We start from the raw sequence: 23,995 nt of genomic DNA on the forward strand, positions 1-23,995 counted from the left end.
AGTCTAAACTTAAAGTGGTGGTTCATGTACATCTTTCTCATCATAACTCCTAAATAAAATTTCACCACATCAGTTGGCAGTGCTTCCATATTGAGGGTGATATGGGAGAATGACAGACTTTTGTAACATTTCAGTTCAGTATATATGCACACCCCATCATCATCATCATCATCATCATCATCACCATCATCACTATCATGATATACCAGAAGGCTGAACAAATTTGTTGTGTTTTTTGCACCTACATGAATGAATTTTCATTCTTGTGCAACAGCCGGACAGAGGCTGGATCCAGGACTCTCCACAGGATGAATCTTTTTAGCCCGTTATGAGTTCCGGAAAGTGTCACTGACCCAACTCTCACGTGCTGGGTGTTTCTGAGGTTGTGAAAATTACCCAGCCTGAATACTGTCTCCATCAATTGCTCCAGTGGGTGGAGACCAACGGATTCTGTGAACTTCTGCGCTAGTGTCTTGTAACTGACAGGCTGGCAAGAAATGTTCATCTCGGTCTGCGTATCATGAGAAACCAAAAATCCCCCCCCCCAAACATCCTCTCCCTTAACACATCCCGATGCTGCAATTGCTACTGATTCAACTGATGGGAGTGCATAGAGACCCGGTGTGAAATCAAAATGAGAAACTGGGTCAAAACGGTATCGCTCGATCATGCTCAGCTGCAGCTTGCTCACATGTAAAACGTCCCGCACCCCGCCTGTGTCCATACCTCCTCCGGCCATGTACATGAGGTCTGTTGTGAACCTACATCTGGCCAGGGCCAAGTTAGGGTTCCTTGAGAGCAGATCCCTTGGTCTGACGAAGGGTGAGGGCATGCTGTTGGTGTGCCCTTTGGCAGCCTGCTGACATGGTTCAATTTTCATGGCAACCTTGAATCCACTGCCATGCTTCATTTCCAAGAGGGATTCCTGGCTCAGGGAGCTCATGTCTATCCGGAAGTTGAAGTACACCAGCTGGTCTGACCTTTTGCGGAATGCTGCAAAAACCGCAAATGTCAACAAATAAGAAGCCAACTCATACATTTCCACAGTCAAATAAACCTTGTATTCTGAGAACAGCTTGTTGTACACCTCTATCCCATCCTCAAATACCTCTTCCCCTTGAGTCAGCATGTTGAATATTTCGTAGTCTCGGATAATTCTGAGACGCTCAAGTGGCTCATGTTTGTTCAAACTCTCAATTTTGCTGTTTTTCATTCGAACAAACTCTGTGTTCAAATTTTCAGCAAAAAGGCTGTCTGAGGTGATACTGTCTACAACCACATAGGTACAGGCGATAGAGGCATGATCCTTGATCTTTTCCCTAACCTGCAGAAACTCCTGTGACTGGAGCTTTCCGATGACTGTGGTAAAACAAGTCAGTTTCGATGGATGAAAACCTGTTTCTCCCATTGTGGCCTTGGATATCTCTGTGGACAGGCAAGGATAAAGATTGTTAGTAATTATTGTTTCATTTTGTTATAGTGCATGCCAAAAATCCTGAAGGGGGGCATCAACAAGTGTCATTTGGTAGCGGTGGACAAACAGGTTGACTTAACATTGCCTCCCACAAGTATATCTGCAGCTACTATGCCACGCCCCCCATGGTGAAGACATGTTGGCAGGCAATATATATATAGATCTCTGCCTTATTAGCTTTTCTGCAAGATATTTGAGCTGAATCTTAAGTGAAAGAAAAAACATGGTCATCAATGTCTTTGATTCCAAAGGAAGTATAGAGCTTAACCAACAAAAACTACTGCAAATGCAAAGGGCCCCACTTGGTGCTGAAAAGAAGCCTGTTACATTTTGGCCAGTGTGCCACTTGAGAAGTTTTTCTTTTTGAGTAACAACTCTGGTTAATTGAAATTATGTACACTTGGGTTTATTTCCATAATGTCCTGATGCTATGGAGCAGCATCACACATGCAATAGGAGAACACAAGGTGATGGAGTCCTCTCATACAATGCTGGTAACAGTAGGAGACAATGTAACACTTCCTTGTCAAATTGACACACCTTTTGATGCTGACAATACAACAGTAGAGTGGACCAGACCAGACTTTGAGCCAGAGTATGTGTATGTCCAGCATGATGGAAGTGTGGTTACAGATCTTCTGAATCCATTGTACAAACACCGTGTATTACCATTTTTTCATATTGCTCAAATGTTGAGTCTACACCCGAGAATTGTGACAGCCCTCTCTGCTGAGGATTTGTCTCAAGGTAACCTGTCAATGAAGCTGTCCAGTGTTCAGTTGTCAGACAAAGAAGAGTACAGGTGTTACGTTCCTGCCTCTGGTTCAATTGATGAGAACACTGGCTTAGAGTGGCTTTTGCCAACATGCAGCTGTATTGTCACACTGCTCTTCATCTCGGAGAGTGGTCTAAAAAACGGAGAGAATGGAACTACAAGTGGTCACCTACCACACATCAACTACACTCTTGAGGAACACGGTCACCTACCACACATCAACTACACTCTTGAGGCACACCCAATATTCCCGGAAGCTGGTCAAAAGAACAGAGATCATGGAACTACGACTGTCACAGCCTCTGCACAAGCTGGATTGGTTGCTGTTGCTGTTATGTTGGTCGCATTGTTACTCTCATCCTTACTGGGATTTCTCTGCTGGCAGAACAGAAAGCAAACTGGACAAGAGTGGCGTTCAGAAAGCATATCTCAGGAGTGTATGAGTGTAATGCTGTAATTCACTGTTTAATGTGATAATGGAAGTAATTAACACCAAATGATAATAAACAAGATTTGCTCTAACCCTAAGTGTGGTTTTCTTAATTAACCTTGTAACAGTTTAGCTTTGATGTCCTTTAGAACACCGGCCACTCCGACATTGAACTACAAATGTTCAGGTCAGACTGAGTTCATGAGTTTGTGAGTTCATTTGAGAGATTATGTGTATCTACACACACATATATAAATATAAAGAACTTTGAATGCATTGGTAGAAAGTTGTTCCTTCACCTTCTCCATGAATGGGTATGAAAGCAGATGAATGATGGTTGTAGATGTGGTAATGCAAGCCTAACAGACTGTGTAAGACTGTGCAACACCTTCCCCCACTATAAGATCATCAGCATCCTCATCATCATCATCTCAGTCATCAGTATAAGATACCACAAGGCTCTATAAGACAATCTAGGATAACATGCACAGAAGAATCAGCAATGCATTTACAATGGAGACCCGTTACTGAAGGTGCACTTCACCAATGAGTAGATGTAGTAGAGTAGAGATGGATAGGATGAAGAGACGCTGGCGTTTCGGGTACGAGCGGAGCAGTCTGCAAATTCAGACCTCTAAGCAAAGGGTGCAAACACCACTTGAACAATGTCCTGTTCAGCAACCAACGGATCGGTCAAAAGTTACTGCAACAAAGACAACAATTGCTCAACGGAATGCAGTAGTCCAGAAGTTTGTGGATGAAAATGACAAGCTTACAGAATGTGTCAACTCACATGCCAACGGAGTGGAGGAACTGGAAGATTCAAATATAGGGACACTAGCAGGTGTAACACCATATTTTCAACTCAAGGACTTGACTCCAGCAGGTGTAACAGTGTATTGTTCGAACACTCAGCTCTCAGTCCCAGCCATCCCCCAGCTCTGTGAAACAAAAGAGCTTTCAAACCTTGGGTTTTACAACGTGGGGCAAACATGCTATATGAACTCTATCCTGCAGAGCCTTCTGACTTTGAAAACATTCAGGGATGAGCTTCACCTTCAACTTAACAACTACTGTTGTACTGTTTTAAGTATAGTCCCTGAGGCTGAAATACTGTGTCTTTTGGTGAGTGTTGACCTGTCACGTTTCTGCAGTGATGTGGACTTTAAAAAAAAAATCTTGAAGATCTTCAAGTGGAGGATCTCAGAGGGCAAACAATATGGGACATTTCGTGACAACGAGCAAAAGGACGCCCATGAGTTCCTAGTCTGTGTGCTGGAACAGCTTAGGTCTCAGTACCCCAGTCTGAAGGCAGCAACACAGACGTACACCTGTCCTGTTAAGGCTCACCTGAGCTTTTTGATGTGCAACACCCGGACCTGTGAAGGATGTTGCACGCTGTCCTTTACACAGCAGGAATTCACCCACCTGTCCTTGACTGTGATACCTGGAGAATCCGTGGAAAGATGTCTCGACGAATACCTAAAGGAGACAGATCTGGAATACAGGTGTGAGTGCGGACATCTGAGATCCGCCCAGCAGTGGTTATTTGTAAACCTGCCTAATATCTTGGTTCTCCACCTTAATCGTTCCAATTGGAATGGAAAAAAAGATACTGAGGTGCACCTGTCCAGGAAGCTGCTAGTCAGTGCATCAGACAATGACCATAGAGCAATGTACACTCTGGCGAGTGTAGTCAACCATTTTGGACCCAATGTTTGTGAAGGCCATTACACCTGTGACGGGCTGTATCGTCCTGAGACAGACCGCTGGCTTATCTATGATGATCACAAAGTGGATCAAACAACGGGTGAGTCAGTCTGTCGCATTCGGCAAAAGTCAGCCTACATTCTGTTCTACGAACGAGAGGACACTGTCATTGTACAGCGGAAAGTGCACACCTCTAGTCTTGCCTCTCCGATGGAGATGGTGGAAGAGGCCCTACATTTGAGGAGAGAACGTGATGCAGCGGCAGAGTACGGCAAGGGGAGTCTGCCGAGGGCTTTACTGATCAAGGGGGGCCGCGAGGGAGGTGAGCAGCAGATGCAAGGAGGCCAAGATTCCAATGCCTTGGAAGAGACCCGAGATGGTGCTGGAGAGGCGGAGAATGCACAAGAAGCCAAGGGGGAGACTGTTTACCCTTATTGGGATGAGCTGTTGGAAATGGCAGCACCCAAGATTGAGTTGGATTACGATGAATGCTGAGTTTTTTTTTATTGAACATAGTTTATACATGCATAACTAGATGAAGTTCTACATTACCCTCATGCTGATAAGCTGTGGGAAAACTGTTTTGCTGCCTGGATAAAAAATAAATAATTCAATACTGATTTATGTTTTGTCTACACATGCCTTACTTGTTATCACTGTGTGAAAGCAGCTTTGCTGAGGCTCCCACAGTATTGTCTTGCCAACATGTCTCTTCCCATATTGTGCTAAGGCCAATTGATCATAACATGTAGCATAACATGGAGTTTGATATACTTGAGAGTGCCATCCATTGTCTTGTTTTGAGGAAAAAGATAATCATGGACAAAGTTTTTTTTTTTTTGTTTTACTTCAATTTATTTTTTATTTATGTTTGCTTAACATATACAACACAAAACAGATTTTTACTTCAAAGGCACGTTTTTTTTGTACATATTTATTTTACTCTCACAGGGATCCTCATGGGATTACACAAGCCCAGTGATATTACCTTGGGAACCTTGTCTCACATTACTGTCTGTGTAATCCTGGAGTGCATCTTCCACAGTGCTTGGGCTGACTGGCACTCTCATCATGTTTACGTCCCTGGTTAGGGCTAGAGTTAGGGACTGCTTATCAATGTAAGCAGAGGTGTTGAGGTTTTCAGCAGCGCGCCTCACTGCAATCTCCACAGCTGCAGTCAGTTCGTCAGGTCTAATGCCACTGTCCAGCATACTGAGGACGTTGTCCAGATTGCTGATTTCTCTGATCATCGACTCAATAACCTTGTCGTAAATAATGATTTCCGATTTTGAAAAAGACTGGCCTATGGCTCGTGTCCTCAGCTCACGGTAGTAATTGCAGCGTCTCTCGAGCTCAGCCTTGCACTTGGAGATTGTGTGGAGCGCGATGTCAAGAGTGGAGTTCTTCCTTTCCTCATTGCACATCATGGACTCACAGGGGCGGTGGTGAATGTAGAGTGATGCAAAAAAGTTTGTGCCGCTGAATATGACAAGGAAAGCGAGCTTGGCCAGGCCACGGCATATCTTCTCTCCGGCACCTTGCCACAGCCACTCTTGCATGTCAGTTTACGATGTAGCGCTGGTGCGTGTTAAAGTTGATAATCCTGGACAGCACCATTCCTGTGATGTTCTTTGCAACATCTGCATTTGAGTACAGGAACAAACCTGTGCCGCTTATTCTTGGCGATAGTTCGCTGGCGATAGTTCGCTGTACATCCTGCTGCTTAAGTGCCTTGTCTGAGAAGTTGCCGATACCATAAGTAGCACAGAAAGCCACGCCGAGCTCGGGGGTTAGAAGAGTGTTCAACCCCAAATTGTTCCCAGCACGTTTCACTGCGTCTTGGAAAGGATCACCGCAAAATGCCTCGTCGAGCTGGTTATCGACGTCGCACACGGGACGCACTTCGCAGAATAGCTTTAAGGTTTGCATTGGCTTGCGCTTTTGTTGCTTTTGTTGCTGGTAGAAACAGTACACCGAGCTGAAGGGCTTGAGTAGTGTAGGCATGCAGCAATAAAAACGTCCACCCCCAGGTCCGGCCAGGGGATCTGGCTCCAAATCCCCGTTCAGGTCTTTGGAGCGGCCGCAGATGAAAATGAAAGGTCTGCGGTAACCTGCTGACCCGTCCGACTCTGGGCTGAAGCTGTTGTAAGTGTCTGCCACCACCATCGAATAGGGGTCGGATTCTGAGAGTGACACATCACCACCAACTATGTCCTTCATGTACATGTTGGGCACATGGATCCCGGGTGACTCTAGCCCCTCAGGCATCACCACTGTCTCGCAAGACTGTGTATACGTGTTCTGCACGTGGGTGTTGTGGTCGGTCGGTGCGCACAGAATTTTGGTCCCCAAGGTGAAGTTCACTGACTTCTGTCCTATGAGCGTTGCTCCCACTCCTGTGAAGCGCACACCACGGAATAGCAGGTACGAGTAACCAGAGTAGTATTCCTGATCAAAGTGTTCCACTATCACGCGCTGTGTAAGCAGCGTAGTGTAATGCATAGCCAACAGCACTTTGGGCAAAACTTGTGGTAGATTTCGAAGCATATTCACTCTGAAAGCCCAAGCGTAGGTGATTACTGACGTGGAGCTTAGGCCCAGGTGTCCGACCTGCTCCGGTTCTCCCGCGGTGGGCTCGAAAACATGAGAACAGCAGACATAACCCTTGGGTTGCACTGTGGCGAATACATAATCACAACCCTCCAGTCTGCCAATGGTGAGATTTCCATTTCCCCGCAGGCCCAGCTCGGCGTTAAGGTCTGTTTCTTCTTTTCGGAAATTCAGCGTGAATGGTTTATTACTGTCTGTTTTTTTTGTAGAGTAGACGTCTGCACCAAGAACAGGCAGGATGATCCAGTACATTAGATTGCAGTAGTCGATGTCATCCTGGGTGAACCAATATGGGTAGCTTCCTGTTCCGATTTCGCACCTCTCATCGACTTCTGGGGGATCACAGAACAGAGGCAATGAAGCCACCACAGTGTTTGTGCGTCTGTTGCCAACCACTCTCTGGAATATGTTCAGGATACAGTGTTGGAAGCCATCGAATGTAGTCAACATCGCAGCACTTTCTGGTGTTGCTTGTTTCATATCTCTGAAATGTTGTGCAGTGAAAACAGCTGATATTGGGTCGCTCATGATGGCTGTCAGCTTACAAAAACCAGGCATTATCAACGGTTCTTTTTCTTTATATGCGGTGCGTAATGTGTCTTTACTGTACGCTGTTTTCCTGATTGCCATTATCTCTTTGGCACCATTGGAGTTGTTCAAGCCCTGCTGGATGAACTGGAAGTAGTCCTCCATGCATTTTCCCTGCTCTTTGCCTAGCAGGCCAAGAAGCTCGCTTCCGATTTGAACAAGCTCGCCTGAGACACTGTTCATCAACGAGGAATTGAACAGTGCTACACGCGGCCGTACTGTCCAGTGTGAAGGCTCTAGGTTTTCCGTACTGGCATTGTCTGTTTCTGTCTGTGGAATCACCATGTACCGTGGGCAGAACTCAAGCACACAGGCAGGGTTCTCCGTCTTGGCCAACCAGTTGTCCGCATGACCCAGCAGAGACAGCTTGTTCACTGGCACCAAGGGCCGACCTTGGAACGTGCTTAGGATATATTTCTGGAGTTCCTCTATACGTTTTGGACCAAACAGCATGGATGGGTTTGCTTGCTTATGGATTTCTTTAAGTTTTACTCTGACCACCTTGCCATCATACTGGATAATGTGGGACACGTTTGGGGAACGCTTCATGACATCTTGAAAAGTCAACTCACCCTCACCACCGCTTGTGCCCAGGATCTGGCTGGGCCTGATCATAGTCACAACAGGAGCAAGGCAACCAACTGTGCAGTAATCCCACTTGTGCCCCTGAGGGTTTGAAAAGCATTTGTTCTCAAGTGAAGTGTCTTCCTCAGTGTTGTGCTCCAACTGGAGTGTGCCAACGCGTATTATGGGCACTTCGGACGACTTGCCACCGCGTAACGTCATGACTGGCACATTCATTTGTTCCCCTTTCTGCTGTTGTTCTGAGGACTTAATGAAGGGCACGTCGGCTGCTCCTTCTGTGCCTGATGATGGGCCTTCTGAGCACTTCATCACGTACTCGCAGGTGCGATCAGGAGTCAGTGCCTCCGCTGTCAGGTCGTAGTAAAAAATATCAGGATTGACGGTTATCTCTTTCAGCTTGCAATTGGAAATTGCCCTGTACATGCTCTGGCCCATGATCAGCACCTCGTCCTTCTCGCTGTTGAGGATTCTGCGTACGTCCTCGAACACGTTTTGGGCGGCATCCGGGGATATGTTGATGATTCCACACAAGATCTCTGTGAATAGGAGCGCCCAGTAGAGTCGATCAGCTGGGGTCGGGTGCTTGATGCGGCGCAGTGTCATATCGACCAGCGTGGGCTGCTGTGAGCAGTATTTCAGCACGTTTACAACCTTTGCTAGCCGCCAGGAATTCCTGGCGTTTTGAAATTCTTGATTGATAAGGAGCTGTGCCTCAGTGCGGCTGATCATTTTCAGCAAATTACCAAATTTCAGAGAATGGAAACGGTTTATCATCCTGTACACCTGCTTGTATTCTCTGGTCTGAACGCTGTTGCCCACTGAGTCATAAGCACCCTCCTGGGCCTCTCGCTGGTCAGTCACTGTGAACTTTTTCACAAACTCACTAGATTTGGGCACATGTTGCTTAGGCACCATCATGTTGTATACCAAGCCAGCAAGCAGCTTTGACAGCTCTTCATTATCTCTGAACAACACCCTTCCTATCTCTGACACTGCAAACTTGATCAAAGTCTGTGTGTTGATGCTCGAGTTCACTGCCCCTGGCCCAAATATGTGTTCTACCAATGCATTGGCTAAAGCCGCTGGCTGCCAGTCAAGAAATCCCGGGGCACCCTGTTCCGTATATTGCAGATAGGCGCTGGGAACAAGGGAAAACGAGGAGTTATCCAATACATTTGTGCTCATCTTTACGCTCTTTACGCGGACAGAGTGCCCACGTCCTATCTGGGGGTATTTAGATGACCTGACTTGTGCAACTTTGTCACTTTGACTTGCTTCTCGTGCTGCTTCGCGTGCTGCTTCTTCAAGCGCTGTATGGGTAAAAAGCCCAGCACTCTGTGCCTGATTTCAGCCAAAGACCTGGCCATTGCTTCCTCGGCTCTCTCTGCTTTCATTAGTAATGTTTGGTCTCTGGGGTGCTCACTCGCCCGCTGGGAAAACATAACTGAGTTTGTGATCCTCGCCACAGCTCGGTGCACATTTTCTACCTCCCTCTGTTTTCGTTGCTTATCGGCTCTGCCGAGGATGTCCCGTTCGCCGTCCTCATCATCCTCACTGTCCTCAGCCAGCTCATCCTCCAGGTAGCTTCCTGGGCTGCACAGGCAGCATATGAGTCTGGCTATGAAAAACGGCATGTTAGCGACTCACAAGGCGATTAAACACAATAAAGCCAGTCCAGAAGCATGTTAGTATTACTAACCAGCCCGGCCCGCTGAACAAAATACAATAGAACACAACAGGCTCAGAGTACTTGTGCTTTAAAAAAAAACGTTTTTATTGAAGGTTCACTCACAATCTTACATGATACAAAACAAACAAACACAAATCAATAAAAAAATGAACAAACAAAACAGAGGGACACAGCTGCAGAAAAAAGGTACAAGAGAAAACGAGTCCATGGATAAGGAAGAAAAGAAACTGTCTGCGATAGCTCTAGCCAACCGGAACCCAGAGCGCTTAGGAGGAAACCTTAGTTGGTCAGTGGGACAGCGTGGTGAGAAGCAACATGAACTGATTCCTCTGCATAGTGCACTGTACAGAAACACTGAGGCACAGCTCCTGGTGGGTGAGGACCAACAGCTGAACATTGTCATCGAGGAGATTGTCAATTCGTTCAACCCACACCTTTCAGTGCAACTGTTGCTGTACCACGTGTTGGGCGGCAACTGCGAAAGTGCATCTACGCTTGTGCAATTTCTGCTCAATCAGTACCCGTTCACGCATGTGGGTAATCACATCAAGGACACGCTGAGAAACCTTGTGCGCTGGACTGTGCTCGAGGGCTTCGTTCCCTGCTTGTTTGTGCCCTGGAGGGAGCTCAGGGAGCTGCGTTTTGGCTTGTTTGGCAGGACAGCTAACACAAATGTTGTCCGAGCTACCGGGAGATGCCTGAGCTCAAGCGTAAGAAGCAAGCACTTATCTGCCATGGGTCCTAGGGAGGCGGCTTTAGAAGCCATGCAGGAACAGGAGGCACATAGAAAGGTGCTTGAGCTGCTCCTCAATGTGGACATCAGTGAGGTACCAGATCGGCTAAAAGAGTTGATGGAAAACATTGTGCCCAGCAATCTCACCAATGTGGTGTGCAAGCTGATCAGCGAATGGATTGGTGATATTTTAATGGCCGGGAAGCGCGAAAGTGAAATTAAGATATCCGTTGTAGATCTGTGGGAGGTGGTCAAAACGCTCGAGCATGGCCGTTGCCCTGTGGTGCCTGAGTGCAGGCCTTCGGGCTGCCTGGCATTCTACGATCCAGTGACGGACATGGTAACGGCCTCAGTCCAGGGTATAGTGTATGAGCACATTTCGGTGCTGAGGACAGACACATCCTGTGCTCCTGTGTGTACCTTGGCCAGCAGGGCTTATGCCACAGTCAAGGGCTGGTCCACGCTATTTGAGGAGACTGTCAAGGGGTTACGCATGTCCTCCAACCGGCGCATGTACACATCATCTGGTCCATCCTTGCATTCCTCAGCTGTAGGCAGGTTCGCTGAAGTGGTGCTCTCTATGAATGAAGATGGCACAGGAGGCCCCTCTCCTAGGGGTCCCATTGATAGGGTGACAGAAATGCTGATCAATGACAGGAGTTCCGATTTGTTTAGTATTCCACCAGAGGTTCTGAACAATGTGCTATTACGGCCAGGTGCTGACACCTCGACACATAGGTCTGCATGTCTCACACAAAAACTGAGCACAATGCTCATTTCTTTGGTCGAAGACAGCAAAGACAAAATCGTGATCGACCAATTCCTGAGGACTCTGTCCACAGACCCCGAGAGGGCACTGCTTGAGCTCAAAGTTCAATGCAACCCAAACAAGGACATAAGGCTGATCTCCGCTGCAGAAGCGGCTGTGAAGCAGATGAAGGCTATGAATGAAGATGCCATGGACTCTGTAGATGATCCGGTCAAGGACCTTGGCCCTGAAGTCAGACTGCTGTGTCACTATCCTTCGGCTGCGAACATATCACAGATCGAGGAGATCCTTAACATGTGGACCAACTTCTGGCGCAGCACACTGTCTGGCTTCAGTCAGTTCGAAAGGAGACACAACGCAATCCAGTACACCAGCAGGAACCAGGGCCGGGAGTTGGACTCTGGCTCACCAAGTCACACATTCCACACTTTCTTTGTGGAACTGCTCAACATCTCAGGACGCACGTTTGCAGACAACCTTGTGGGCAGAAGGCCAGATGGCTCTCTGCCTGTAAACGAGATCATGCTGGTGAGAGAAAACCTGACTCAGTCAGCCTACGCCCTGCTCCTATCTCACAAACTGGGTCTCAGCATGTCAGACATAAAGCACAGCCCACTAGAAAGGGATGATAAAGAGAAAATGGAGGTCACATCAGCAAACACATGGATTTCGGAGTCAGATCCAAGGGATTGTGTTCCTCGTGCACGGAAGGAGGCTTCAGAGAGTGATCGTGCATTGCCACGAAATAGGTATCAGGATCCTTGTGTTTATCCACAGCAGGGGAGTCATTAACGGTTAAGGAGTGACCCACTTGCTCATGATCTGATCCATCTGCTGGAGGGGTCACGGGGCTCTCTGTACCAAATGTGAGGTCATCAGAAGCATACCTTTTCATAGAGCCAGAAGTGTGCAGGAGACGCCTGGAACGGGTCCAGTTCTGCCTCTTCCTCCTGTTCAAAGTTTCAACATGGTTGATACCCCTACAAGTCCCAGGCAAGATGTGCTTTGTCTTTTCTGAAGATTGAGTAAAGGTGTTTACGTTACTACCTTCCCTGTGTGATCTGGGTCTTTTTTTCACCCTGCAGGAAATCGCAATACCTGTGTTGGTTTTTGGGTTAGCTTTGGTAGGTGAATGACAGTGCAACACTTCTGCGGCAAGTGCAGTATAGCGGCTAATCAGGTTTTCTTTGGTCGAGCAGAGACTGAGCAGTCGTTCGCTGTTGATTGTCACCTGGGTGGGCAAGACATTATCAAACATGAGGTTGAGGAAACCCTTAGGGTCTAAACTCCCGCGTCCTGGTAGACTCCACAGGATCTCCAGGCTGAGGGAGTCAATATTATCTAGCGAGACTCTGATCCACACTGTGGTGTTCTGAAATGGCTTTGGCACGTATAGCAATATTTCGTAAGTTTGCCTTACATTCAACAAGGCATTCAAGAACTGGTTGACACGCTGCATGTGCTCCATCTTGTTAGCGAAGCATCTCTTGTGCTGCGGCGAGGTGGCATAGCTCACAAACTGTGGATCCCCGTTTTCGATATGCACTCCAGCAAATATATCGAATTTTATTGAACGTTTCCCAAGGTATCGCTCGACAATCGACCCATCCATAGTTACTCTCCAGTTAAACTGCTAAGCATTAAGCATCTTCTGTCCAAAAGGTCACAGAAACTTTGGTCCGTATCCAGGTTGGCATCAATATTGAGCAAGCTCAAACAGTTGGCCAGCTCCTGTGTGCGATCGAACAACTGGAGATGGTAAATAGGAATGGTCCATCCAGAGGAGCTCGGAACAATCCACCTGTCATCCCTCATGTAAGCGTGCACTCGAACATTGTTGCGGCAGATCTCCTCAAGCGCGTGAAACCAAAATTTGTACAGGTGAAAATAGGTTCCGCAGGCAGGGCATTTGATTTCGCTGAATACTCCTCCTTGTGGGTTTTCTTCGCAACCGCGTTTGTGCTGTTTCAAACTCGCCTCAGCAAGTACGTTACTCGGGAGACCGAAAGTACCCAAGTTCCCCTCAACATCCATAGCCTCCAAGCGCATGTAGCCAAATGGGCGCCCGGTCTCCAGGTAGAGGAACTTCCAATCACCATCAAACTCTGAGGTGGATGCCTGTTCAGCTCCGTGAGAACCCCCCGCAAAGTTCACGCTCTCTAGGTCCTTGATGCAATCCTCGAGCTTTCGCAGCCTCTTCTCTTTGCTCGTCACCAGATCCCTGATTTCCTTACTGCGATCGCGCCTGTTGACTTGAGCCTTAACTTTAGTCGAGGAGAGACCCGTATCCACCAATAGACTCTCGTAATGCTTGTTCACTATATCCGAGATCTTCGAAACGTATAGATGAGACGGGGGGAAATCCCTCTGGTGCTCTTGCGTTGTGTTGAGCGACATGCTTCCATACGGTTACAATGAGTTCCGCCCTGGCATGGAGCTTGCTCTCGGCCCTTAAGTATGCCTCATGGTCGATTATCATCTTGTGGTGTTGCTCGCTGGGGTTCTTAAGCAGCCAGCGGGTAAGGTGCACAAACTCAGGGTTCTTCGCGTGGTAGTTCATCAGCACCTTGTCCTGGTGAGACGACATTGGGCTCTTGTATTTTTCGAATTCCCTGTGTATATGACTGCTGTACTGGTGCCAGTACCTGGGCGAGCTGCGGTCAACGATCCCTGCAAACCATGTCTCGGTAAGGTAAACTATACACAGCTTCTCCTTCGAGGTGAGCATCCCGCGTCGTTCCTGAGCCAGCTGGCAGCAGAGCCTGTTGAGGTGCACGTGGATTTCAACCATGCGGGCCACCTTGTTCAGTGCGTTGGGAAGTTCCACTTCTGCGTTCTTCACCTTCTGCGAGTTGATGGCCATGGATGTGAAAAGCTGGTGACTCTCGCTCCCGCACACATTGACCGAGGAGAAGAAGAAAGGCTCGTGAAAATCCACATTGTTCATCTTCATTTTCAGCACCACTGCAGCAGGGTTGGCTACGCCGTAGATATAGCACGTGATATTCTCATTGCTGACAGTGAACGGTCTCGCTGAGGTGACAGCCCGTCCCTGTGCTAGCGAAATGGTCTCAAAGGTGCTCCTGAAATATGGTTGGAGTGGCTCTTTTGCATTGGATGTGAAGTTAGCGCTTCGGCTCACGTTGGTCGTGAACTCTATGTAGGTGTTCCTGTGGCCATGGCGTGAGCATAGCCTCTTCTTGTGCGAAACAAAGCTGAGCCTGGATTTCTTTAGTGTCTTGGTGGTATTGGACTGCACCTCTGCATACTTGCGTAGGGATTTGGAGAATACCAGTGAGTGAAACTGTTGATTTCCCACAGTGTTTACCTGCAGCACGTGTAGCAAGACATCACCAGCTAGGGGCACCACACAGCTGCCCGTGTACCTTAGCATTGCGTTAGGGCTTTTCCACTTTTCCCTCAGATGGGATGAACGCTGAGTAGGGCTCCGGTGTGTAGAGCCAACGAAGGGCACGTCGGTGCACGTCCGCATCCATGCACCAAAGGCCCGTGAGCCAGCACAGCCGTGAGGTCCGCGACTCGTACAGCCTCGCGCTCTTGGCTTTTGCGCGTGGGCATTTGGGTCCACATGCCAGGATGGGACACTTGCGAGCGGACGTGGCGGGGTTCTCTCGAACCTTGTGCGGCAAGTGTGGCTTGTGTTCGTGACCATGGAGAAACAACGCATTCTTGAGCTCCCAGGGGCAAAGCTGAAGTGAGGGTTGGGTTCTGGAAAAGAATTCTCCCAAGTTGAATAACAGTAGCTTCCGGTGTCCAGCATACAGCAGAGTCAAATGGCTCCACAACAATTCCGCACCAATCTTACAAGAGGGCGAAACATCAGGTGAACGCGAGAGATACCCCCACTCTGCGGGTACTGTTGCTGATAGGTTGGTTGCCAGGTACTCGAGTGTTCTGATCTTGAATGATGCTGCCCCGTTAGTGTGCTTAACACGCAGGTCTGCGGCCAGTGCCTGTGCGTTCTCCTTGGCCTCTTCGTGCCTCACAGTGAGGAAGCAGAGGCGACAATAGATTGGCACCAGCTTCTCCAGGAATTCCAACAACACCGGACCCGAGGTTCGCAGGTATGAGAAGCCCCCATGCAGCTGCGTGTTAAATTCTGTGTATGCCGAACGACGAGGGGACCACAGAGAGCAGCCTGCAACCAGCAACCTGTAGTCAGCCAGGCAATCTATTAAACACCTTGAAGTCAGTACGGAACCCTGAAGTGGGACAGCGTGTTCAGCAGTCGCCACGACTATCTCATCTGCAAGGTAACCTAAGAAGGTGACATAGTCCCTTATGCAAAGGTGTGGGCCCGGGCAGGTAGATAGCAGGACACCTGGCCGATTCTTTGTGGCCTCTGCCATTCTGGCCTGTTATGGAACTCTCCCCGAGTGGGATCGTGATGGAGCAGGGTGTGTCCAACAGCCACCCAAGAGGCCCAGGACATATGGAGAGCACAGAGAAATGATGCCCGACAAGGTTACCAAACCTGGGTTGTTGATCACAGAGTATGAGCAACTGTACAGCAAGCTCAGGGAAAAGCTGCTTGACCTGCAGAACCTGGTGAGAGCCAAGGCGCTGACGTTGATCTCACAAGCCAACTCGTATGCTTTTATGAACATCTACTCATTGTGTGCTATAAATATATCAGAGCAGCTGCCCAATGCAGGTGTGGAGCCTGTAACATGCAAATTCACCGGCGGCACGGAGTCAGTCATCACTGTATGCGGCGCGCTCAACCCTATCCTGAGTGTTCGTTTGACCCAGTCTGACCATGGCGAGATGCAGCTCACGCGCTGCTGCGATGCTGATTACCAGAGAACCATCGAGGAGTATGTAAGGCTACAATGTGTCACGGGGCAAAGGTACTCGCGAGCGACCAGGGACGATCTGGGCTGCAGCGTGGGCAGCCTAGAGAACCGCTTTGTGCTAAATGTAAGGCAGGACCTGAATGCTCTAGGTTGTGCCTATATGCAGCTGGTGGCTCTGGTCGAACTGCTGCACATAAACCTACTGCTGTTTCTGCATGGCTGAGGTAGTGTTGATATAGGTTGTGTCTTTATGCATTGTTATTTTTGCTGTGAAATAAACAGAGATGAAATACCCCCATGGTTACGACAGAAACAAATGGTTTTCTATGACAAACTTTTTCTATGACACCCCCCACATCCCCTTCAATAAAATGAAACATGAATGATCTGATATAACTAGAACTTTAATTCGAGAAGACCATTTTTAAGTCTGTGTATCAGCTCTGTCATTTTTTGGTAACACCCCTGCATATGATCCCCGGGTGAACGGCCACATAAGTAACACCATTCATGGGTAGCCAGCGTAACAAATATTTTGTTTGTTAATTTCACTTCAGATAGTTTCCATGCATCCGGGACAGTGATTGCTTTTGGATGTGCAATAAACCCTCTGCGAAACCTTTCCTGTCCGATTTCAATTTCTAGCCGCTCTGGTGTATAGTTAGCTCTGAGATACGGACATTCTCCTCTGGTGAAGTAAGCATGTTGATTTAAAAGTGTATCACCCGGTAAAAACTTTGTAAGGACAAGTTTGCAAGCTGCACACCTGTGATTATCATCAACCCCAGTGTGTTCCATGTTACAGGGGTCACCTAACCACGCAAAATGTGACGATTTCGATTTGCTGGGCTCATTGTGCTGTGAAGGTAGCATACACAATGCGGCTTCAGCAGCATAAAATGAATGATCATCGGGTGAAATATTTTTGCCTCCATCTGTATCATTCATCCATTTAACCCGACCTCTCATAAATGGATTGGCTGTTCGTTTAACAGAATCCTGTTCCTGTAGTCCCCCTTGTATGTTATCCATTTGAAAAGGTAAAGTTGTCTGCTTTTCAAAAAAGTAATGAGTCTGTTATATAGTGTTCTGGGCAATGCACACAAGGATCCGCCCTGTTTTGAAGGAGAAGGACAAAGGGGATGCAAAATAAGGATATAAAGCCATTCCTTAAGGTTTATCAGCAAGGTCTGCACCATGGAGTCCAATCATTGGGTAATCATACCCATTGATTACAAAGAGATCAAGCTTGTGGGTGAGGGCTCATTTGGGAAGGTGTTCAAGGTGGTTGAACGATGTGGCCAGGAGTTTGCAATGAAGGTGGCCACAACACAGTACAAGGCAAAATCCTTTCCCCTGGACTTTGCCAGGGAGATACGCATTCTGAGTAGGCTGAGTAGCCACCCAAACATTGTAACCTTCCACGAAGGGTTCATACTCACAGGTCTCCCAAATGTAAAAAATGAAAAATCGCACGCTTTCACCATGGAATACTTGCCAGTTACCGTCGAGAGAATGATCATATCACACAAGTTGCCGCTCAGCTTTGTTGCCAAAGTATCCCAGGACGTGGCATGTGGTCTTGCGCATGTGCATAAGATGGGTATTATCCACAGGGACTTGACTGCGAATAACGTGTTGGTTGATGCCAACCTGAGGGCCAAGATTGCAGACTTCGGCTTTTCCAGATGGGTCAACTCAACAGAGATGAGTGGTGGGGTATGCACTTTGTTATACAGAGCCCCTGAGCTGGCCGATGGAAATACTAACTATTCAACAGACATAGACAACTGGAGCCTAGGCGTCTTAATAGCCGAATCAGTGGAGAAGAAGAGATTATTCTGGGATAGTGTGCTTGAAAGCGCAAAAGATAAAAAGCAGCTAGAGCGTGCGTACTTCCAATTGGTGAGCATGCTGATAGACATGCCGGGCGACGGCGGCTCGCTAAAGGCACGGGAGAAGCTGATGCCGAATGTATTGCGTCTGCCTGTGGTGAAGGCTGTCGTATTTTCCCTGCTCCAACCCAACCCTGCACAGAGGATGACTGCTAAACAGCTGTATGAGAACAAGGAGTGGAGCCAACTGGCAGAGATTACGGATGATGAGAAAGAGTTGCTCTTGAAACTGTACCAGAGCTGTTTGCAAAAATCAGAGGAGCTCAGCAAAGGGAATATAAAGGACCTCAGCCTTACTTGCCATGAGCTATATTCCCTATCCTGTTAAGTTAAGGTTCATTGTTTGACCCTCTTTTCTGTGTTTTCATCATTTTAATGTGCTATGCACTGCCTCCTACCACCAATATGTCCAGTATTTTTCAGCCAAACATGTATACATTGGAGGAGAAAATCACCTAAAGAATGACAAGAACAATGAATAGATAAGTAAAACACTTGTTTTATTTTTTTATCATGAGCAAACAATTGTAATCCTGTCCTTAAAGGTATCTATTTTATGTTATCATTTTGACTTTAATACATAAATAACAAAGAAAACATCATTCAACGTGTGCCTGTTTCTTTTGTTGATGTGTTTATTTCTCACAAGTACAGACATTTGATATCAAGACTGAGAGAAGACAGAGAGATTGTGTGTTTTCTTTCTGTCTCTCTTCAGACTAAAACAAAGTGTTATGTGTTTTCAATGTATAGGTCAAACTCAGTTCATGACTTTGTCAGAATAACTTTTTGTACCATTGTCAAATGAAATCAGTTTGACCTTCACTCACACTAGTTTGTCATAATACTTCTGGTATTCTGTCAGAATACCTCAACTGCCCTGAACTGAATTTGACCTTTAGACACATTTAGAGAGAGACACATCACATTCAGAAATGAAACATACTGCTTCCAGACAGAGAGAAAACAGAAAACTCCAAACACTCGTTGCCTCATTTGAAAGTGCAGCAAGGAAAAGAGACATTGCAAGGCAAGGTGTGAAGGAGACAAATATTGTAATCATCACAATGAACATGTCCTAACTCTATCTTATCAATAAACGATAGTAAACCATCTTTGGTGTTCTGTTTCTTTACATTGGATACATTGTTTTTGATGACTCTGTTCTGTTAGCTTTATGAATACAGAACATGATCTAACATTTAGTCCCAACACCTGTTTGTCAGAAAAACCTCAAGCTGTCAAATGAACGAATGAAGTTTGACCTGAAGACACAGGAAAACACACCACCACTCTTGCAGATGTCTTTTATTACGTTATTTTACTAATTTTACAGGAACGCAATTACAATGCATAAACAGCGACCTTTGTTACTTCAAAAACATACTGTATATGTAGATCAAGCTCATTCTAAGGAGATGAGAATTTTCCAAAGAAAAGTATGGAATTGGTCTTGTTGTGCCTTATGATGAAAATCAAGGGGTGATCGGCAATGAAGTCTTCTCCCATCCGAGTTGGACCATCAGATTGGATCAGAGAAGTTACAGCAGCGGCCTCTGAGCCCTTTTCATTGACATCAATGCATGCTTGGTGAGCCAGCACATCACAACGGAGACCATGGTGACCATAGATTCCAGAGAGATCAGCCTTACCGGGCTGGAACAAGTCCTTAATGCCCAGTTCTATGAGAAATATCTTCATGTCATATGTTTCCTTCAATGCAAATTTTGGCAGGTACAAGTTGATTTCACATGGTCTTGTCTTTTTGAGCCAATCCGTGAGTTTTGCAGCAGTCAACTCATTCTCCAGCTGTTCCAGGGGGTCTTCCCCGTGCTTAGGTTTATCGGGTAGTAACAAGATCATGCTCATGTCACCCGAGGCATATGGCAACTCCAGCACCTGTAACCTTTGTTCCTTGCAGTGGTGGTAGGGTAGTTCGGTACTTTCAAGATGCATCATGAGTACAGGCACACTCCTATTTGCGGTAATGTGAAATTGCCTTTCCCGGGTGTCGGATTCTTCGAAAGGCAAACGCCAGTTCCCTTTGAAGTACACAAAGTCGAGTACAGCAAGTTTAGTGTGCTCAGTAAATGAACCTTCTGGCGCTGCCTGCTGTATCATCTGTTCGGTTTTTGTCGCAACCCACTCGTTCAGTAGCACTCGAGCTGTTTCAGGGGATTCTTTGAAATCGGCTGCCGTGATTTCGGCACCGTGCACATTCCGTATCTGTTGTTCGAAATCGGCTTTGAAATTATAACTCTTCTCCCTGCACAACAGCGTACCGAATTTCAAAGTGCATGAGGGGCTTGAAGATGCCATAATGGCACGTTTTGAGTTGATGTCTTCATCTTGATGGTATGAGAGGACCCTTTCAATCTGCTTAGCAGTATCGCCCTTCGCTCCCAAAAACATCATGTACATGGCGGACCTTACGCTGATGGGGGAGAAGAAAACATTCCCGGAGTTCTTGGATTTGCTCAAAGCCTTAAACAAATCCACCTCAAAGTCCAAATATGAGATTGGCACCATGATCACTTCACCTGCTAGTTATGACTCGGCTATGTTTGTCTTTATCCCTCCAGTTGGGCTGCTTCTGCTGCTGCTGAGTTAGTACAGAGGAAACAGTCAGCAAAGGGGTAGCATAAATTTGAGCTCTCTTCCTCAAATCCAATGCTTTACCACACTATATGTGTTTAAACTGCTTTCCCTTCTGAGATATGAAAACCTTTATGTAGGCATCTTCAATTGCTTTTTATGGAGGGTGGAGCTTATTAAAAGTAAATGCACCACCCATAAAAGAAGTGATAGAAAAGACACAACACTTTCGGTGGTAGATTCTGGTACTGGGAAGTGCCCTGTGACGTCAGAAAACAAAATGGCGGATGCTAACTTTATTAGCATCATAGCTTAGCAGGTTAGCATTAATTAGCATAATGGTTTAATTACTCCTAATAGTAGGTTCTGGTACTGGGAAGTGCCCTGTGACGTCAAAAAACAAAATGGCGGATGCTAACTTTATTAGCATCTTAGCTTAGCATGTTAGCATTAATTAGCATAATGGCAAAATTCCCCTAGTGGTATGTTTTGGTACCCTGTGACGTCAGATAACATAATGGAGGATGCTAACGCTATTAGCATATTAGCTTAGCATGATAATAAAGTTAGCATCCGCCATTTTGTTTTCTGACGTCACAGGGCACTTTCCAGTACCAAAACCTACCATTAGGGCAAATTACAACTTTATGCTAATTAATGCTAACATGCTAAGCTAAGATGCTAGCAAAGTTAGCATCTGACATTTTGTTTTCTGACGTCACAGGGCACTTTCCAGTACCAAAACCTACCACTACGGGTAATTACACCATTATGCTAATTCATGCTAACATGCTAAGCTAAGATGCTAACATATATTATTCATCTATTCAGTACAGTAAAACATCACAAATTTGTACAACACTTCTATGAATGTTCACAATATTCGCAAAGTATGCTCAACTACGCAACCTGGTGGCAGGGAACACCAAGTTTTTCTGCTCATGTACCCCACCTAGTGTTTAGGAAGACCCCTAAAAAGACAAAAAAAAATATGGTCCTATGAAATTTGTAATTGATAGAAAGTTAATGGCAAAAGTACAAAAAGCATAAGAAAGCGGGCTGTCTGCACAGCATAGCACCCGCAGCAGTAATGAATGTGTATGGGATGAATTGTGAAAAGTACCTACTTCATAGGATGAATTACGTATTTCATAGAAGCAAACCCTAACCCTTACCCTAGCCCAAACCCTAACCCCCGGCCCCAATAATGACTCCATTTAATATTTCAAGCGTTTTCAATGACTTTTAAAGGCCTTTCAAGCTTTAAAAGCTGTCTAAAAATTATTTAAAAAATCTAAAATATTTTTTTTTGCTCCCTTTCCTCAGAATGGTTAAAAATGAGGAACGCTTCACGAATTTGCGTGTCATCCTTGCGCCTAGAGGACACTGATCTTCTCTGTAGGAAAGTCCTAAAGATTCCTACTCTTTAGCCACACCCTTCTCCTTTGACTGACAGCTCCCCCTCGCCCAATCTGCAACCTCCCTGGGCCTATTCTTAAACTTTCCTAAAGTAAAGTCACCCCATTGGTGCAAAAAGCTGTCAATCATAAAGGGAGACGCCCCCCTGGGTCCATTCCTAAACTTTCCTAAATAAAAATCACCCCATTGGTGCTAAAAAACTGTCCGTCATAAAGGGAGACGCCCCTCTCTCTAGACTTCACATTCCTGAACAGCCACCATTGTTGTAAAGCCTCCAATGTACATTGAAACTTTAGCATACAATGGATTTTATCTAAGCACACAATGTACCCCAAAAATTGGGAATATAATGTACAGAACAAGCTAATTTAGCTGAAGACTCGACCTTAATTAGCTATTTTTGGGTGTTTGTTTAGTATAGTTTCAAATCACTTTTATGTGTAAAGTTATGTGTACATCTAAGCCCACTGGAGAGAGTCTGCACTGTCTCCAGTCTCCAGTGTTGCCAGGCCCTTTCGTGCTGCAAAGCACTTTTTCAGGCATTTTTTTCCCAGTGATTTTTTTGGCCCAAAACGCATGTTGTGTTAGTGAGCTTGTAGATCTGCTATTTTCAAACACACATATATAGATTTGAAGTGCTCATGTAACTCATGTGCACTTATAAATGCTTCTTTAGGGCTCCATTAAATAGACGTTTTAATGCTGATTCCTCTCGCTTAGTGGCAGAATCTGGCAACACAGCTCTGTTCACTTTCTGTGGGGGCAGCCATTGTTGTTTACATTTTTAGTGAAGAGAATGACACAGACAGAGGAGGCAACTTAAAACGATTTGTAACACATTACAGAATGTACCTAAACATTGTAAGAGTCCAATGAATATGAAGGTAATATAGATTATTTAACATGGTTTTACCTGATGTGTTGTGTCCATTTTCTGCACAGAAGGCAGACTGTGCTGTGACTTCAGTGTTGCCAGGTCCTTTTTATAAGCCCTTTTTCTGGACTTTTTTCAATGTGAAATTGCTTGCCAATTTTTTTAGCTGTGTTAGTGAGCTTGTAGATCGGCTATTTTCAAACACACATACACACATACATATAGGTTTGAAGTGCTCATGTGGCCTATAATTGCTGTTTTTGTGCTATTTTTGTGCTTGATAACACAGACCTGGCTGCTTATTCCCCCTCGCTATCTGGCAACACTGACTTTCAAATAGTGGAGGGAAAATCTCTCTGGGACTTTCTCATAATCTACATGAATCTATCTGTCTGTCTGTCAGTCAGTCAGTCAGTCAGTCAGTCAGTCAGTCTGTCTGTCTGTCTGTCTGTCTGTCTGTCTGTCTGTCAAAAATAGAAGATTTAATAACTCAAACATCATGCAGCTTTCATTGCGCCTAGAGGACACTGATCTTCTCTGTAGGAAAGTCCTAAAGATTCCTACTCTTTAGCCACACCCTTCTCCTTTGACTGACAGCTCCCCCTCGCCCAATCTGCAACCTCCCTGGGCCTATTCTTAAACTTTCCTAAAGTAAAGTCACCCCATTGGTGCAAAAAGCTGTCAATCATAAAGGGAGACGCCCCCCTGGGTCCATTCCTAAACTTTCCTAAATAAAAATCACCCCATTGGTGCTAAAAAACTGTCCGTCATAAAGGGAGACGCCCCTCTCTCTAGACTTCACATTCCTGAACAGCCACCATTGTTGTAAAGCCTCCAATGTACATTGAAACTTTAGCATACAATGGATTTTATCTAAGCACACAATGTACCCCAAAAATTGGGAATATAATGTACAGAACAAGCTAATTTAGCTGAAGACTCGACCTTAATTAGCTATTTTTGGGTGTTTGTTTAGTATAGTTTCAAATCACTTTTATGTGTAAAGTTATGTGTACATCTAAGCCCACTGG

At 46.0% G+C, this 23,995-nt stretch overlaps 2 protein-coding genes across 2 annotated transcripts; one reads left to right on the forward strand and one right to left on the reverse strand.

Moving 5' to 3' along the window:
• Window positions 1-17,378: 17,378 nt before the first annotated feature.
• LOC311040683 (cyclin-dependent kinase 3-like) lies at window positions 17,379-18,404 on the forward strand (the record flags this gene model as incomplete). Its single annotated transcript, XM_084051011.1, has 1 exon — window positions 17,379-18,404. One exon carries the CDS (start codon window positions 17,379-17,381, stop codon window positions 18,402-18,404), a length of 1,026 nt encoding a protein of 341 aa, XP_083907137.1.
• A 1,082-nt stretch (window positions 18,405-19,486) lies between these two features.
• On the reverse strand, window positions 19,487-20,605 carry LOC311040684 (leukocyte elastase inhibitor-like; the record flags this gene model as incomplete). Its single annotated transcript, XM_084051012.1, has 1 exon — window positions 19,487-20,605. The coding sequence occupies one exon, from the start codon at window positions 20,603-20,605 to the stop codon at window positions 19,487-19,489; it is 1,119 nt and encodes a 372-aa protein (XP_083907138.1).
• Window positions 20,606-23,995: the final 3,390 nt, after the last annotated feature.

This window comes from Gymnoscopelus microlampas (assembly GCF_963454915.1).
Source record: "Gymnoscopelus microlampas genome assembly, chromosome: 24".
NCBI lineage: Eukaryota > Metazoa > Chordata > Actinopteri > Myctophiformes > Myctophidae > Gymnoscopelus > Gymnoscopelus microlampas.